The sequence below is a fragment of the Marmota monax genome, unplaced genomic scaffold, assembly GCF_021218885.2.
Source record: "Marmota monax isolate L192 unplaced genomic scaffold, Marmota_monax_Labrador192_F-V1.1 WCK01_AAM20220418_F8-fsc00171, whole genome shotgun sequence".
NCBI classification, from domain to species: domain Eukaryota; kingdom Metazoa; phylum Chordata; class Mammalia; order Rodentia; family Sciuridae; genus Marmota; species Marmota monax.
The window spans coordinates 1,784,900-1,802,480 of NW_026694658.1; the positions used below are offsets into that span (position 1 = coordinate 1,784,900).

At 33.9% G+C, this 17,581-nt stretch overlaps 1 protein-coding gene across 8 annotated transcripts in view; it reads left to right on the plus strand.

Moving 5' to 3' along the window:
* The window catches only part of Bcas3 (BCAS3 microtubule associated cell migration factor), a 583,386-nt gene that overhangs the window by 123,857 nt on the left and 441,948 nt on the right, over positions 1-17,581 (plus strand). For all 8 annotated transcript variants that reach the window (XR_006846898.2, XM_046423193.2, XM_046423199.2 and 5 more), the window contains exon 8: positions 15,305-15,412. Coding sequence is in view for 7 of the 8 variants with exons in the window: in XM_046423193.2 (XP_046279149.1) it covers positions 15,305-15,412 (108 nt within the window). In the remaining variant the exon portion in view is untranslated. The remainder of the gene's footprint in view (positions 1-15,304; positions 15,413-17,581) is intronic.

Sequence of the window (17,581 nt, forward strand, 5' to 3'; positions counted from 1 at the left end):
GTCCTGTGAGTCTCCTGTATTTGATTTTCTATTTCATTCTTAAGGTTTGGGAAATTCTCTGATATTCTTTCATTGAAAAGATCGTTCATTTCTTTCATTTGTATCTTGGAGCCTTCATCCATCTCAATAATCTTAAATTTGGTCTTTTCAGGTTATCCCATATTTCTTGGAAGTTTTGTTCATGGTCTCTTAACCTCTTTTCTCTCCATGGTCAACTTTGTTTCCAAAATTATAAATTCTGTTTTCATTGCCTGAAACTCTTTGTCTTCCAAGTGATCTAGTCTAAATTTCAGTTGAATTTTTTTGTCAATAATTTTTTTTATTTGAGTTTCTTAAAAAAAGAAATATAAATACATATATTTATTTTAATTAGTTATACATGACAGTACAATGACTTTGATATAACATACATTTAAATCAGATAGGATATAATTTCTCATTTTTCTGAGTGTACAGGTTGCAGAATCACACTGGTCATGCAGTCACATATATACACACAGTAATAATAATATCTGATTCATTCTACTATCTTTCCTATACCCCCATCCCCTCCCCTCCCATCACTTCTCTTTACTTAATCTAAGGTAACGCTATTCTTTTTTTTTCTCACATCTTCATACATGTATTTTGTATAATGATAATGGTCTCCTTCCACCATCCATGCAATTCCCCTTCTCCCACCCTTTCCTTCCCACCTCTCTTCCCTATCTAGAGGTAATCTTCTTCCCATGCTCTTTCTCCCTACCCCATTTTGAGTTACCCCCTTATATCAGTGAATACATTCGGCATTTGTTTTTTTGGGGATTGGCTAACTTCACTTAGCATAATCTGCTCTAATGCCATCCATTTCCCTGCAAATGCCATGATCTTATTATTTTCTAGTGCTGAGTAATATTCCATTGTGTATAAATGCCACATTTTTTTTGTCCATTCATCCATTGAAGGACATCTTGGTTGGCTCCACAGTTTAGCTATTGTGAATTGTGCTGCTATAAACATTCATGTGGCTTTGTTCCTGTAGTATGCTGTTTTTAGGTCCTTTGGGTATAGTCCGAGTAGAGGAATAGCTGGGTCAAATGGTGGTTTCAATCCCAGTTTTCCAAGGAATCTCCACACTGCTTTCCAAATTGGCTGCACCAATTTGCAGTCCCACCAGCAGTGTATGAGTGTACCTTTTTCTCCGCATCCTTGCCAGCACTTGTTGTTGTTTGTCTTCATAATGGCTGCCATTCTTACTGGAGTGAGATGGTATCTTAGAGTAGTTTTAATTTTCATTTCTCTGATTGCTAGAGATGATGAACATTTTTTTTTTGTATATTTGTTGATTGTTTGTATATCCTCTTCTGAGAAGTGTCTGTTCAGGTCCTTGGCCCATTTGTTGATTAGGTTATTATTATTATTTTTTTTGGTGTTTAGCTTTTTGAGTTCTTTGTATACCTTAGAGATTAGAGCTCTATCTGATGTGTGAGGGGTAAAAATTTGTTCCCAAGATATAGATTCCCTATTCACCTCACATATTATTTCTCTTGCTGAGAAAAAACTTTTTAGTTTGAATTCATCCCATTTGTTGATTCTTGGTTTTAATTCTTGTGCTATAGGTGTCATTAAGGAAATTGAGGCCTAGCCCCATGTGATGGAGATTAGGGCCTACTTTTTCTTCTATTAGACACAGAGTCTCTGGTTTAATTCCTAGATCCTTGATCCATTTTGATCCATTTTGTGCATGGTGAGAGAGAGGGATTCAATTTCATTTTGTTGCATATGGATTTCCGGTTTTCCCAGCACCATTTTTTGTAGATGCTATCCTTTCTCCAGTGCATGCTTTTACCACCTTTGTCTAATATAAGGTAGTTGTAATTTTGTGGGTTAGTCTCTGTGTCCTCTATTCTGTACCATTGGTCTACCAGCCTATTTTGGTGCCAGTACCATGCTGTTTTTGTTACTATTGCTATTTAGTGTAGTTTAAGATCTGGTATAGCGATACCACCTGTTTCACTCTTCCTGCTTGGAATTGCTTTAACTATTCTGGGTATCTTATTTTTCCAGATGAATTTCATAATTGCTTTTTCTATTTCTCTGAGGAATGCCATTGGGATTTTGATCGGAATTGCATTGAATCTCTATAGTGCTTTTGGTTATATGGTCATTTTGATAATATTAATTCTGCCTATTCATGAGGAAGGTAGATCTTTCCATCTTCTAAGATCTTCTTTTATTTCTCTCTTTAGGGTTCTATAGTTGTCATTGAATAGATCTTTCAACTTTTGTTGATTCCCAAGTATTTTATTTTATTTTTGAGGATTTTGTGAATGTGGTAGTTTTCCTCATTTCCTTTTCAGAGGATTTGTCACTGATATACACGAATACTTTTGACTTATGGGTGTTGATTTATATCCTGCCACTTTGCTGAATTCATTTACTAGTTCTAGAAGTTTCGTGGTAGAGTTTGTTGGGTCTTCTAGGTATCGAATTATGTCATCAGCAAATAGTACTAGCTTAAGTTCTTCTTTTCCTATAGTTATTCCTTTAATTTCTTTCGTCTGTCTAATTGCTCTGGCCAGTGCTTCAAGAACTATGTTGAATAGAAGTGGTGAGAGAGGGCATCCCTGTCTTGTTCCAGATTTTAGAGGGAATGTCTTCAGTTTTTCTCAGTTTAGAATGATGCTGGCCTGAGGCTTAGCGTAGATGGCTCTTACAATGTTGAGGTAAGTTCCTGTTATCCCTAGTTTTTCTAATGTTTTGAATATAAAGTGGTGCTGTATTTTGTCAAATGTTTTTTCTCTATCGAGATAATCATATGGTTCCTGTCTTTAAGTCTGTTGATGTGATGAATTACATTTATTGATTTCCGTATGTTGAACCAACCTTGCATCCCGGGGATGAATCCCATTTAATCATGGTGCACGATCTTTTGATATGTTTTTGTATCCGATTTGCCAGAATTTTATTGAGGATTTTTGCATCTATATTCATTAGAGATATTGGTCTGAAGTATTCTTTCTTTGAAGTGTCTTTGTCTGGTTTTGGAATCAGGGTGATATTGGCCTCATAGAATGAATTTGGAAGTACTCCCTCTTTTTTCTATTTCCTGAAATAGATTGAAGAGTATTGGTATTAGTTCTTCTTTAAAGGTCTTGTAAAACTCTGCTGTATATCCGTCCAGTTCTGGGCTTTTCTTGCTTGGTAATCTTTTGATGACTTCTTCTATTTTCTCACTTTATATTGGTCTATTTAAGTTGTATATATCTTCCTGACTCAGTCTGGGCATATCATATGACTTAAGGAATTTATCAATGCATTCACTATCTTCTATTTTATTGGAGTATAAGGATTCAAATTAATTTCTAATTATCTTTTATATTTCTGTAGTGTCTGTTGTGATATTGCCTTTTTCATTCCTTATGCTAGTAATTTGGGTTCTCTCTCTTCTACTCTTCATTAGCATGGGTAAGGGTCTGTCAATCTTATTTACTTTTTCAAATTACCAACTTTTAGTTCTGTCAATTTTTTTGATTGTTTCTTTTGTTTTGATTTCAGCTCTCATTTTTAATTATTTCTTGCCTTCTACTGAATTTGATGCTGATTTGTTCTTCTTTTTCTAGGGCTTTGAGATGTAGTGTGAGGTCATTTATTTGTTGGCTTTTTCTTCTTTTAAGGAATGAACTCCATGCAATGAATTTTCCTCTTAGTACTGCTTTCATAGTGTCCCAGAGATTTCGATATGTTGTGTCTGTGTTTTCATTTATCTCTAAGAATTTTTTAATTTCCTCCTTGATATCTTCTGTAACCCATTGTTCATTCAGTAGCATATTGTTCATTCCCCTTGTGATGTAGGAATTTTCCTTCCTTATTTTATTGTTAATTTCCAATTTCATTCCATTATGATCAGATAAAATGCATGGCAATATCTCTGTTCCTTTGTATTTGCTAAGAGTTGCCTTATGGCATAATAGATCTATTTTTGAGAAGGATCCATGTGCTGCTGAGGAAAAAAGTGTATCTGCTTGATGTTGGTTGATATATTCTATATATGTCAATTAAGTCTTGGTTATTAATTGTGTTTTGAGTTCTATAGTTTCTTTATTCAACTTTGTTTGGAAGATCTGTCCAGTCGTAAGACAGGTGTATTAAAATCACCCAAGATTATTGTGAATCTTGAACTTGAGAAGAGTTTGTTTGATGAACATAGCTGCAACATTGTTTGGAGCATATATATTAATGATTGTTATGTCTTGTTGGTGAATGGTTCCCTTTAGCAGTATTTAGTCTCCTTTTTTATCCCTTTTGATTAACTTTGGTTGAAGTCTATTTTATTTAATATGAGTATAGACACCCCTGCTTGCTTCCGAGGTCTATGTGAGTAGTATGATTTTTCCCAACGTTTCACCTTCAGTCTGTGTATGTCTTTTCCTATCAGTGAGTCTCCTGTAGGCAGTATATTGTTGGATCTTTTTTTTTTTTTATTCCAGTCTACTAGCCTATGTCTTTTGATTGGTGAGTTTAAGCCATTAATATTTAGGGTTAATATTGAGATATGGTTTGTATTTCCAGCCATATTTGTTTATTTTTGTTATTTAACTTGATTTGTTTTTCCTCTTTGACTAGTTTTTCTTTTACTGTACTGCCTCCCACTGTTGATTTTGTTGTTATTTTTCCTTTCCTCTTCATGTAATGTTTTGCCGAGGATGTTTTGAAGCGCTGATTTTCTGGCTGCAAATTCTTTTAACTTTTGCTTATCGTGGAAGGTTTTAATTTCATCTTCAAACCTACAGCTTAATTTTGCTGGATACAAGATTCTTGGTTGGAACCCATTATCTTTCAGTGTTTGAAATATGTTGTTCCAGGATCTTCTAGCTTTCAGAGTTCTGCATTGAAAAATTAGCCGTTAACCTAATTGGTTTACCCCTAAATGTAATCTGGTTCCTTTCTCTGTGGCTTTTTAAATTCTCTCCTTGTTCTGTATGTTGGGCATTTTAATTATAATGTGTCTTGCTGTGGATCTCTTGTGGTTTTGTACATTTGGCATCCTGTAGGCTTCTAGGGTTTGGATTTCTGTTTCATTTTTCATGTCTGGAAAGTTTCCTAAAATTATTTCATTGAATAGGTTGCTCATTCCTTTATTTTGGACCTCTATACCTTCCTCTATCCCAGTAATTCTTAAATTTGGTCTCTTTATGTTATCCCAAATTTCTTGGATGTTCTGCTCGTGGTTTCTTATCAGACTTTCTGAGCTGTCTATACTCTTTTCGAGATGGTATACTTTGTCTTCGTTGTCTGATGTTCTGACTTCTAAGTGTTCTACTCTGCTGGTGATACTCTTCATTTGAGTTTTTAATTTGGTTTATTATTTCATTCATTTCCAGGATTTCTGGTTTTTTTTTTTTTTTGTATAATCTCTATCTCTCTGTAGAGTTGATCTTTTGCTTCTTGGATTTTTTAATGTAATTCATGGTCAAAGTGATCTTTCATTATCTGTATTTGCTGTCTAAAGTCTGCCTTGAGACTCCAGATCACCTGAACCATGTATATCTTGAAATCTTTGACATTCTTTCTACTGTAGTTATTATCTCCTCTATTATTGAATTGCCCTGAATTGTTTGTGGTCCTTTCTTTTCCTTGTTTTTTTTTAATGTTGCTCACGTTTTTTTTCCAGCTCTGTGTGACTGTTGTCATTATTTTTCTCCTATAGATTTGCATTGCTCTTGTATAGTTTCGAGATCTCTCTTTTGTGATGGGAGACAATGTCTAGAGATGTTGGATTCAATTATAATTTAAAATATATTCATTAGCTTCATAAAAGGCATACAGATTCTGGTGGCGTAAAGAGAACTGAGGTCGGGCGTAGGACTTTATGTTCAGAGGGAAAGATGTGAGGGTATGGGGTTAATATATCTTAGCTACTTTGGAGGAGAACTCTAATGAAGGGGGTTATTAGAAGGAGAATAGACAGGAGGTATTTTAGGGTAGTTAAGTAAGTGGGAGGACAATAAGAAGCATAGACACAATCACCTATTTGCATTTAGTAAATTACATGTAGTAGAAATAGTAACACTTGGGAGGTTGGGAGAGGAAGAGAAGGAGTAAGAAAAGTAAAAAGAAAAGAAGAACAGAAAAAGGGGGGAAGAGGTAGAAAAAAAGGAGTGAAAAAAAGAGAGAGGAAAAGAGAGAAGAAAAAGATAAAAAGAAAAAAAAAGGAAAGAAGGAAAAAGAAAAAAAATGCACTCTTAGAATTCTGTTTTTTTCTCTTCCAGTAGGTGGTGTTGTGCATTCCAGGTTAAGTCTCTGCCCTCATGGTGGAGGAAGCAATCTGTGTAAGGTGGCTCTGCCTCCCCTGCCGTGTGCCTCCCCAATCCTGGTCTCTTTAGGTTGCTCCGTTCCCCTCACTTCTCCTGCCCACCAGGCCCCAATTACTGGGACTCTTGTCTGCAGCCCTGAGTTCACTTTTGGCTTGCGGTGCCCTGGCCGCTCCACGCTTCTGATCAACTGAGCGCTACCTCTGTGTTGGGTAGTCACTAAGTCATCACAGTTGTGGAGAGGGGGAGTTGGAAACTGGCAACCTGTTCTGTCTTATTCCCTCTGATAGCCATGCCCACGGAGAGCTGGCGAGAAAGGTTTTGGTTATCACAGCTGGGGGAGGGGGAGTTGGAGATCAGGCACCTTTTCAGTTTCACTCGGCTCTGATATTCATGCCCACTGAGAGCTGGCGAGAGAGTTTTTGAGTTATCACAGCTGGGTAGAGGGGGGCTGGGACTTATTCACCTGTTCAGACGCCCTTTTTTTCCCTCCCTCCAGAATCTTTTTCTTGAAGTGATCTTTCACTTTCTATATTTTCTCTCCGACTTTATTCCTTGTACTGACCTTTACGTCTCAGATTGATTTAACTGGGTACATTCTAAACTGCTTCTCTGGATCATTTCTTCCACCATGGTGTTGATGGATTCTGTTATTAGAGTATCTTTGTTTGTTTGGGGTGATTTATTTCTTTGCTTTTTCATATTGTTTGTATTTCTACCCATCTAGTAGTAAGGATCGAGGCAGTAGAGTTTCTATGCTATGGACTTAAAATGCCTGGAGATTTCCAGCACCTCACTGGGACAGACAAAATAAGAACTAATAAGACAGACAAATAAGTACAATATCCCATGCAAACAATATACAGCATTAAACACAATAGTTCCTACTGTGATGGGTACAGTGTTGATTAGCACAGTAAACAGAAATATGTGATCAGTCATTGCCTACAATAAAAACAGCAAATTTGCAAAAGGGTTTACAATTCAAATGGTAACAGGGAGAGAACAGAAATAACATAGGATATGATTATTATGAGGGAGGAGGAGAGAAGTTAGAAGTAAAAAATTAAAGGAATATTGAAAGAGTAATAGAGTTTGGCTGTTAGTGGAAGAGAGAAAGTGAATCAAGCAAAATAGATAGGGAACACCAAAAATATATATAAAGTACAGATTTTTAAAAATTAAAAATAAAAATACAAAACAAACTAAAATATACTAATCAAACATCCTACTCCTGAAAAAAGTGATACAGGAAAAATAACTTGCTTAAAAAATGCTAGAACTAAGGGAAAAAGCCAAATATGAATATGTATAGACTTCTAGGTCACATTAAGATCACAATTAAACAATGAGAAGAAAGGAAAAAAAGGAAGGAAAAATGAAAAAGAGAAGAAAAAAATCTCATTGAAAAGTTAAAGAATTCTTTATGTTGGAGTTCAAAAAATCTCAGCTTCTCTTCTCAGCAGTTGTAGGTGGGGGGTCTTCTGGAGTGTGATGCTTGACTCTTGGGATTACTGAAGTGAGAGGTAATCCCACAGGCGGAATTCCTAGAGGCAGGGTCTTAGGCAGGCTCCAGGATCTTCACTGCATGTCAATTGGTCTAGAGGTTTTTAAAGCGGCTTATCTCCAAGGTTCAGTAATTGCTGGTCCACTCTATAAGACTGTACCCTAGGAATCTTCCTGGGTTCCACTGGTTCCACTTGTGTGGTGGAGGAGCCAATTCTTAGTCTCCTAGGTCACCTGTGGACTCCATGTTTCCTGGTCTTGGATTCAGTCTCCAAACTCAATCTCTCCCTCCCCTGCCTTTCTGAATTTTCGGCCAAATGTGTTTCCCAGCCCATGTTGTAAGCAGCTGGATTAGAGTGGAAGGGGTAGAGCCAGGTGGGTTTCCATGACAGTTGTTCCTTGTGTAAATCTCTCAAGATCCTTGTTTGATTTTCTCCTGGTCATTTAAGCATACTCTGTGTTGTGCAGTGTTTGTTTACTGGTCCTGCATTTCAGGCCAAACTTGTGTTTGGCAGGAATTAGCTTCCTCAGGTGCCGCTCCTGAACCATGGAGGCAAAATGTTTCCTTTTTTTGTCCTCTGCACACTGTTTAGAGATATGGCTGCTTTTTTCCTGCACAGGGTTGTTGTGCAGCATGCCTTTCAGTTTAGTTGGGCAGTGTCATTGATCTTTAATCTCACGGTACCCAAACATGCCTCAGGCCTTGTAAAAATGCTGCTTCCTTTAAATCCCTTATTTTTCTACTTTGCTTCTGGAGGAACCAATCTGGCTGGTGCTTCTGGCCTGGCCACAGTAGCAGCTGTGCCTCTGGGAATTTTTTCCTTATTTTCTTATATCCAACCTCCTGAGTCCCTGATCTGCTTTGAATGTCCAATTTTAAGTCCAGTAAAGTCCCCACCCTCCTTTTTTTGTTCACCGACCTTGCTAAGAAGCTGCCTGGCTGCTTTCTTGGTTTTACGCCACAGAGCAGCCAGGAAAGTGACATCCTCTATTCTGCCATCTTGAAAAACCTTTTTTGAGTTTTTATATGTACTGATTATTAATTCTATTTCAGACGAATATAAGATTTTTAATATTTTGTAGATTGTCTCTTTGTTGAGTGTTCCATTTGCTGTGCCAAAGCTTTTTAATCTGATGTAATTCCCTTTGTCACTTTTTGCCTTTATTTCCAGAGTTATTAGAGTGCTATTCAGGAAAGCCTTGCCTATGCCAATATCTTGAAGTGTTTCTCCTATGGTTTTCTCTAATAGTTTCAAAGTTTAATGTCTTACATTTCATCCATTTTGAGTTGATTTTTGTACAGAGTGAGAGGCAGTGATCTAGTTTCTGGCCTCTACATGTGGTCATCCAGTTTTTGTAGCAGTATTTGTTTAAGAGGCTTCAAGCCTTTAATATGTTTTTGGCACCTTTGTTGAGAATAAAATGACTGATTTGTCACTTTATTTGTATTCTATTCCATTGCTCCATGTGTCTATTTTTATGCCAATATTGTGGTGTTTTTGTAACTATATACTATATTTTGAAATCAGGTATTGTAATACTTCCAGTGTTTCTCCTTTGGCCCTAGATTACTTTGGTTTTGGGGGATCCTTCATGCTTCCATATGAATTTTAGGATTGTTTTTCCTAGTGCTGTGAAAAGTGTCATTGGTATTTGGTGGGAATTTTATTGATTGGGATTACATTTGATGGAGACTAAAATGGTAAAAAGCAATGAGTTATCATGGCAAGAAAAATATGGAGGAACTTTGAGTACATAATATTCAGTGAAAGAAACCAACCTGAAAAGATAACATACTGTGTGATTTCAGCTCTATGCCATTCTGTAAATAGCAAACTATGGAGACAGTAAGTTTAAAATAAAAACTTGCACATGAACATGTATAACAGCCTTACTTATAATTGCCAAAACATAGAAGCAACCAAGATACTTTTCAGTAGGTGAATAAATCAAAAAACTTTGGTATATTCATAAGATGGAATATTCTTTTCATTTATTTTCAGTGATATTTCTTGTCATTTTTACCACACCTTTTCACTGTGATGGGTTTTGAGGTTGTTGTCTGTGTATTTGTATTTTGTTTTTTATCAATTTTGATGGATGCATTGTGGTATCTCTTAGTACTTTTTTATGCCCCTTATGTCTGATTATGCATGCATATGATATCTTTCATGATATATCTGTGCTCACTTACTTTTTAAAATAAAGGCCTGATCTAAGTTCAGTTAAAATATTTTTAATTTTTTTTGGTTTGATTATTTCATGTTGCCCTTTGGAAAGAGCTACATTTCCATTTTCTCTTGTAACAAATACCTATGACCTAGTATTTAATTATATAGATTAAATAAAAACTCAACCTTGTAGTTATTTATTGGAAGGAAATGAGTAAGGAATTGCAGGGGGAACAGATTGATAGGTTTTCAGAATTTAACCTGAATATTAGAATTTAGGCTTCAATTTATGGCACACACGATTTTTCAGAATTTTTAAAGGTTGTAGGTAAGGATAATTATTTTTGTTTAGCCAGTCTGTTCTACAATTGTAGATTTATTTAGATTAAAACATTTAGTGGTTTTGGGCTTGCCTCACACATGTGAAGCACTGGATTCGATCCTCAGCACCACATTAAAATAAATAAACAAAATAAAGATATTATGACCATGTATAACTAAAAAAAACAAAACATTTAGTGGTTTTTTTGTTGATACTTGTCTTCCATATTCTTTTTTTAAAATTTTTTTTTAGTTGTTGATGGGCCTTTATTTTTTATTTATTTATATGTGTTGCTGAGAATTGAACCCAGTACCTCACACGTGCGAGGCAAGTGATCTGCAACTGAGCTACAATCCCAGCTCCCATATTCTTGAGAGTTTTAATATTTTTCCTTTTAAAAAAATCCATTTTACATATTTTGTTTTTTGGTTGATAATTGCTTAAATTAAGCTATTCACTTTTAGGAAATGAAACTTTGTTTTTGAAATTCAGCTTTAAATACTTATAGTTGTCTTCACTGAAATGAATTAAATAGAAATTCCCTTTCTTTCAGCATTATAATATATAAAAATGAGGAGTTCCCCCTTCTAAAATAGCAGTAACTTCCCTTATGAGTCAGTTTAACAGTAGGCAACAAATTATTCAGATAGAAAAATTTCAACACATATGCTTGGTAACTCACTGTAAAATAAGTTACTTAGTTAAATGATCAGGGAGAATTTTCACTCCTTCCTATTTTATATTTATCATGGGAAATATAAAATATATATTCTAATATGTACATATGCAAAGTAACACTTGCTTGGGCAGAGTTCAGAGGCTTTTAAGCAATTGTTTAATAATAAATGTTGCATAAATGTTGCACAACTTGTGGTATTTGCTTGTAGTAGATTCAGTTACATTCTAAACTTGGCTCTCAAAATTTCTACTAGGAACTTTCTGTGCTCTAAACTATCAGCCTTTAGTGTCAGATGGAAACCTTTGAAAATGTTAATCCATTTGAGCTATGTAGAAATCACATGGAGATGTATTATACAGATTTCTTGTGGCACTGTTTTCCACACCATTTGTATGGTGTATAAAAGAGTAGAAAGGAAAAGCTTGTTTCATGTCTCTTTATTTTAGCATGACACATTACAGGGCATGCATACTGACTCAAAGTTTTCTCATCAGCTGGTCCATGAGGAAAATTAAGATTGTCTTGCTATGCCCCATGGAAATGATAAGGCTTTTCAAAAGAAAAAACAGAACAAAAGGACGTGTCGGGCGTGCACACAACTGTGTTATTAGCAGGAAATGTGCTGAGTCCTTTATGAATGTGTGAATTTACGAATATGCTTTTTTTTTTTTTTAAAAAAAGAATTATCTTTTTTTATTAGTCATTGAATGAAAAGCATTTTTCCTGATTCAGAGAAGTTTTATTCTGCTGAATTTTGTTCAGCTGTCTATAAACTGAGCTTTCACAGCATTTTTTTTCTGCCTATGGGAGTGTTTTTGATGGAAAAATCTCTTAGTTTTGATATTATACGGATAATACCAGGGAAATGATAAGAATTCCAGTATTTAGTGAGTTGTAGCCTTAATGAGCGCCTGATTCAAGTTGACAAGTTGTTTTTTCCCCCCTCCTAGTTTAGGGGAAATGCTAGATTTTGTTCATTATTAACTCATTATTTTAACAGAAGAGAACTGGATTAATTTTGGGGAGGGAGAACACTAAGAAAATAACTTTTGTGTCTTCTTAATGTCAAAGATTGAATTTTAGGCTTTTACAAATCCTCCACCATCTCCAGTTGTTCCCTTTTATTTGTATTTGTTTAAATTCCACTAAAATAATGATATAGCAACATTTTCATCACCCTGAAAAGTTTATAATGCCACTTTATACTCTACTTCCTCTGTGTCCTGTCATTACAGTTTTGTGATTGTTAACATTTTATAGAGAAGGAATCATGCAGTATTTAGCTTTTACATAGGATGACACCCCCCCATTCATCATAGTTTTGAAATTGATTTCTGTTGTTTTATGGATAAATTATTACTTTTAAATGTAGAATACTATTCCCTTGGATCAATATTTTAAGGTTCTTCTGTTGATTAACATTTGTTTTTCATTTATGTTGTTATTAATAATAAAATACTTAACCATATATGGGGCAAGATATATTAACTTTTTAAAAATAACAGGTAATCTCCTTTTCAAAGTTATTGTGCCTTTCTTTATCCTTGTCATTAATTAGCGAGAGTATCAATCACTTTGCATTTTTTTTATGCTTTGTATTAAACCTGACTAATTCTAGTGGTATTCCTTAGAGATTTTAATTTGCATTTCCCTGATACTTAATTATTTAAATATTGTATGTGCTTACTAGCTGTTTATATATCTTATTTGGTGAAATACCTTTTCAAATATTATATCCACTTTAAAAGTTTAATGCATAATTATATTGATTTATAGGTATTCTTTTTATATTTTAGATATAAACCTTTTGTCGGATATATATTTTGGAAAATTTCCTTACAATATCCTTTTTCATTTTCATATATCTGTTACAAATAAAATTATTAAACTTGATGAACTTTGTTATATTTGCTGTATATATATTTTCATGTGTTCTTTTTCCTATTTAAGAAGTAGGTTGCAGAGATTTTTTTCCCTAAATTTTGTTCTAGACACTGTACAATTTTGACTATTGACAATTTTAGTACCATTTGATCAAAAGACTGTTTCAGTATTTAATTATATTATGCCTTTGATGAAAATAAATTGGCCATGCAAATGTGAATTTATTTCAGGACTCTTGATAATTTTGCATGTTAAGGGATTTGTTTGTGTCATCTGAATATTTCCTACTCCTTTCTTTATATTTCTTTTATTTATTTATTTTTCAACATTTTGTCTAGAGTTAGCTCTTTTAAAATTTAATAATGACCAGTCTTTAATTTCATTATCTTTCTTTTGCTTGCCCATATTTTATTTTATCAATTGTTTAATTTTTATTAATTCCCTCATCCAATTATCATTGGTTTTTAATTTGTTCTTCTTTTTCTACTGTCTTAAAAAAATTTTTTAGATTAAATTAATTTTTAAATCAAACCAGAAGCTTTGAAATTATATATGTTAATGGAATAGTGTGCTGTCTCAATACATGTATACATTGTGCAATATTTATTTATTCCCCAAAGACTTCATTTCTTTATGGTAAAACTTTTGAAATACATTCTTTTAGCTATTTAAAATGTACATTATTATTATCTGTGATCATCCTACTGTGCAGAGGCAAATCAGAATTCCATTCTCCTATCTAATTGTAACTTAATACCTGTTATCCACTTTGTCCACACCCTTCTCTTTCCACTACGCTCTCTAGCCTCTGATAGCCACCATTCTACTCTCAACTTCTATGAGAGCAACTCTTCTAGATTCCACAAATGAGTGAGAGCATTCTGTGTCTACGTTATTTCACTTAATCTAATGACCTCTAGTTCCATCCATGTTGTCGTGAATGACAAGATTTTGTAATTTTTTTTTGAAGATGAATAGTATTTCATTGTGTGTATATACCATATTTTCTTTATTCATTAATCTGTTGATGGACACTTAGGTTATATTCGTTTTTTAGCTATTTTGAATAGTGCTGCAATTAATATGGGAAAGACACAAGTCTTTTAGACGTAATGATTTTATTTCCATGGGATATGTATCAAGTGGTAGAGTTGCTGGATCATATGGTAGATATTGTTAATTTTCTGATGAATCTCTATACTATTTTCTTAATGAATGGCATTACTAATTTATATTTCCATAAACATACAAGCTTCCCATTTGTCTATATCCTCACCAGCACTTGTTTTCTGTAGTCTTTTTGATAATAACCATTCTGACTGGGGTGAGGTGATAGCTCACTGTTGTTTTTATTTCTCTGTCAGTGTTGTGTGGAGTATTTTTCATATATCTGTTAGCCATCTGTATACCTTATTTTGTGGAGGAAGGGAAATACCTATTTTGTTCTGTTTTCCATCTTTTTTTTGGAGGGGGGTTTTACCAGGTCACCTTATTCTGAGCCACATCCCCAACCCTTTTTATTTTTTATTTTGAGACCAGGTCTCACTAAGTTGCTTAATGTCTTGTTAAATTGTGGAGGTTGGCTTTGAACTTGTGATCCTCCTGCCCCAACCTCCTGAGTAGTGTGTGTCACCGTAGATGGCCTCTAGTTTTTCTTTTCTTTCTTTTTTTTTTTGGTATGAGGATTGAACTTATGAGCACTTGACCACTGAGCCACATCCCCAGCCCTTAGTTTTTCTGAATTTACAAAAGTACGGGTGACATTTTTATAGTAACTTTGTATCTGATGACTTTGATAAATACACATATTAATTATAATATTTTGTGCTTACTGAGTAGTGTTGTCTGGATATTTTTCTACTAATAGAATTGTAGTATAAGTTTCCAACAGTCAGGTTTTCAGCAAATAATGATGTTTTTTTTCCCTTGGAATAATTCCTTTTCTTATGCATAGAACCTTCTGTACTATGTTGAATTGAAGTGATGACAGTGATCTTATCTAGTTCCTCTTAGCATTTTATAGTTGTATGTGTTGTTCACCAGTTTTAAGTCTAGTGCCCTTATCAGATTAAGGAAATATTTCTTATTGTGAATGTATTTAAAATTATAGCTTAAGTTTCTGCATCTAATGAGATTATCATATTTTTTTTTCTTCTGTAGAGTATCAACTTGGTGAATGATAGATTTTTTTCCTTTCCCCAAATTTTGTACATTCTCAAGTTTATAGGGATGTAGTATGAGTGTTTTTTTTTAAATTTTGAATTTATTTACTAGTAGCATGTTAATAAGGGATTTAATATTATGTTAGGAAAATATATTTTTTAAATGTTTTTATTATGTATTTATTTATTTTTATGGTGCAGGAGATTGAAACTAGGGCCTTGCACATGCTAGGCAAGTACTGTGGCAGCTCTCCTTTTTAAAAATAATGACTTTTTTCTTCTTTTAGGACAAGCCCACCTTATTGTTGTGTGGATCTATATTCACTTCGTACTGGAGAGATGGTCAAGTCCATTCAGTTTAAAACACCTATTTATGACCTCCACTGCAACAAGCGGTAAGCATTTTTTCATGTTTCTTATTCAGGTATGATCTACATCCTGGGCATATAAAGAACTACGAGTTCCATGACTTGAAGATTTTTAAAAATATCAAGGAAATATCTTCAAAATTATGTCCTATAAAATAGCTCTAAGATCCCTTAATTGAATATTTTCAGACTTCTATCTTGAGCCATGAGGGAAATATGAATTCATTGCAATGGGATTTAACCAGTATTTTAAAAACACAATGAAAAAGAATAGAAAGTATCTGAGACATCATAGATGTTCTGAGCAACCTTTTTATGTATACAATGTGTATACTTCTCTGTGTTTACTGACTTATGATATGAACTATAATTTTTCTGGGAAGTAAGAAATACTTCATGCTACATAGTGGAGCTAAAACATGCACCTGATTGGTTTTCCTTCTTTATGATTTATTTTATTAAATTGGACATATTCAAATCTAGGTTGAACTTCTACTTGACCTTTGGTGATAATGACAGATTATAACCACAGAATATAAGTGGAGAAAGAAACATAGTAATCTTTCATTACTGAGTGCTTTCCTTTTACACTTGAGAAAACTGAAGGCCTAGGATGATGAATGTCTTGAACCAAGAATGATGCAAGATATAAATCTTGTCATCAGAAGGAAACATATGAAGCACAACAAACAAAATATTTTTGGCATTTCAATAAATTTAAGAGAAACCAGATTCTCAGATAGATTTTAATGAGATAATGAAAAAGATATACCCAACAAATGTATAGTAAAGAAAATGTGCATTATCACTAATGACAGAACTATTTGAATTTAAGTGCAAAACATGAAAGTTATAGGAAATAGAAGAAACAGTATACTATGCCAGGATAAGGTAATTATATCCTGAGAAATCAAGTTAGTGAAAACAAAATCATATAGACGTATTAAACAACATCATTATTGGTAGTTTCATTAGATAATATATTTAACCCCCAAAACTATTTCATGTGCCATCCTAAAGTAATTTACACATTATTTAGCCGGAGAGGAACTTTAATACATTTTAAGAAGTAGTATAGAGAAGTTTTTAGATCAGTTTTCTCATATTACAGATCTGTGGATATGCTAGAAACCAGAGAAAATAAACAAAAACTACAGTTGTTTTCATTATTTGCTCAGTTTAAATTAAATAGGAAATCAAAACTAATTTTATTTCTTTCAAAAATTAATAATAAAATATATGTGTGGTGAAATTCTGCAAGATAAGTAAAAGAAATTATTATTCTCCAGAGATAAATATAGTCACCTGTATTTGAGTTTATCCTTTTCCAGAAAGCATTTACATCAATAAATGCAGGTATAACCTATAGCTCATGCTTTGTTTATAACTCTGCAAGAATGAATACTATTAACTTAAAATATCAAATATGAGACTAATAGGATTTTTTTCAAGAGCTCATGCAAGAGGTGATATGGCAGATGGTGTGGAATTCAAGACAATATGGCAAGAATTTGTGCAGAAAGGACATAGGTAAACTGTGGTTCTTTTCCTGGAAGCAGAGGGTGTTAGAACCATTAGAACTTGAAATCACTAAAAAGTCAGTAGGGGTTGGGAAATGGGAAGGAACAGATGTGGCCATGAACAAAAACTCCTTCTTATTGGGTAGTAGGCAATTGGTGTCTCTAAATAAATGAATGTGATTAAGGGTAGGTATGGCTTAATGACATTCATTTATTTAGAAACTAAAACAGAGTAGCAACACTGACTGAAACAGTTCATTACTCCCCAACCTTACCAGCCTCAATGTACCATTTACAAAGTTAGCAGTTATTTCCAGCCTGTCCCACCAGTGTATTTTTGGTGTGTAGAAGAAGGTTTCTAATAACTTGTCTTCTAAATTCATAGTCTTCATATTGAGAGTAATTGTATATGAGGGGTTTTATTTAAGGAAGTGTACCAAAGGATTGTCCTCTGCAGATGTACCTGATGCAGAGGGTGAGACTCCATGTTGGTGCCATAAAGGGATGAGAGAGGGTAGACGGTGGGGGAGTAGAGTATATGCTGCTTATTTGTGGGAAGAATGTCAATAATTAAATGATTTTAATAAATTTTGAAATAAAGCATCAGGGATAGTATAAAATATTGTGTTATTATTTGATAATCTACACTTCAGGCATCAGGATTTAATTTCTCCAA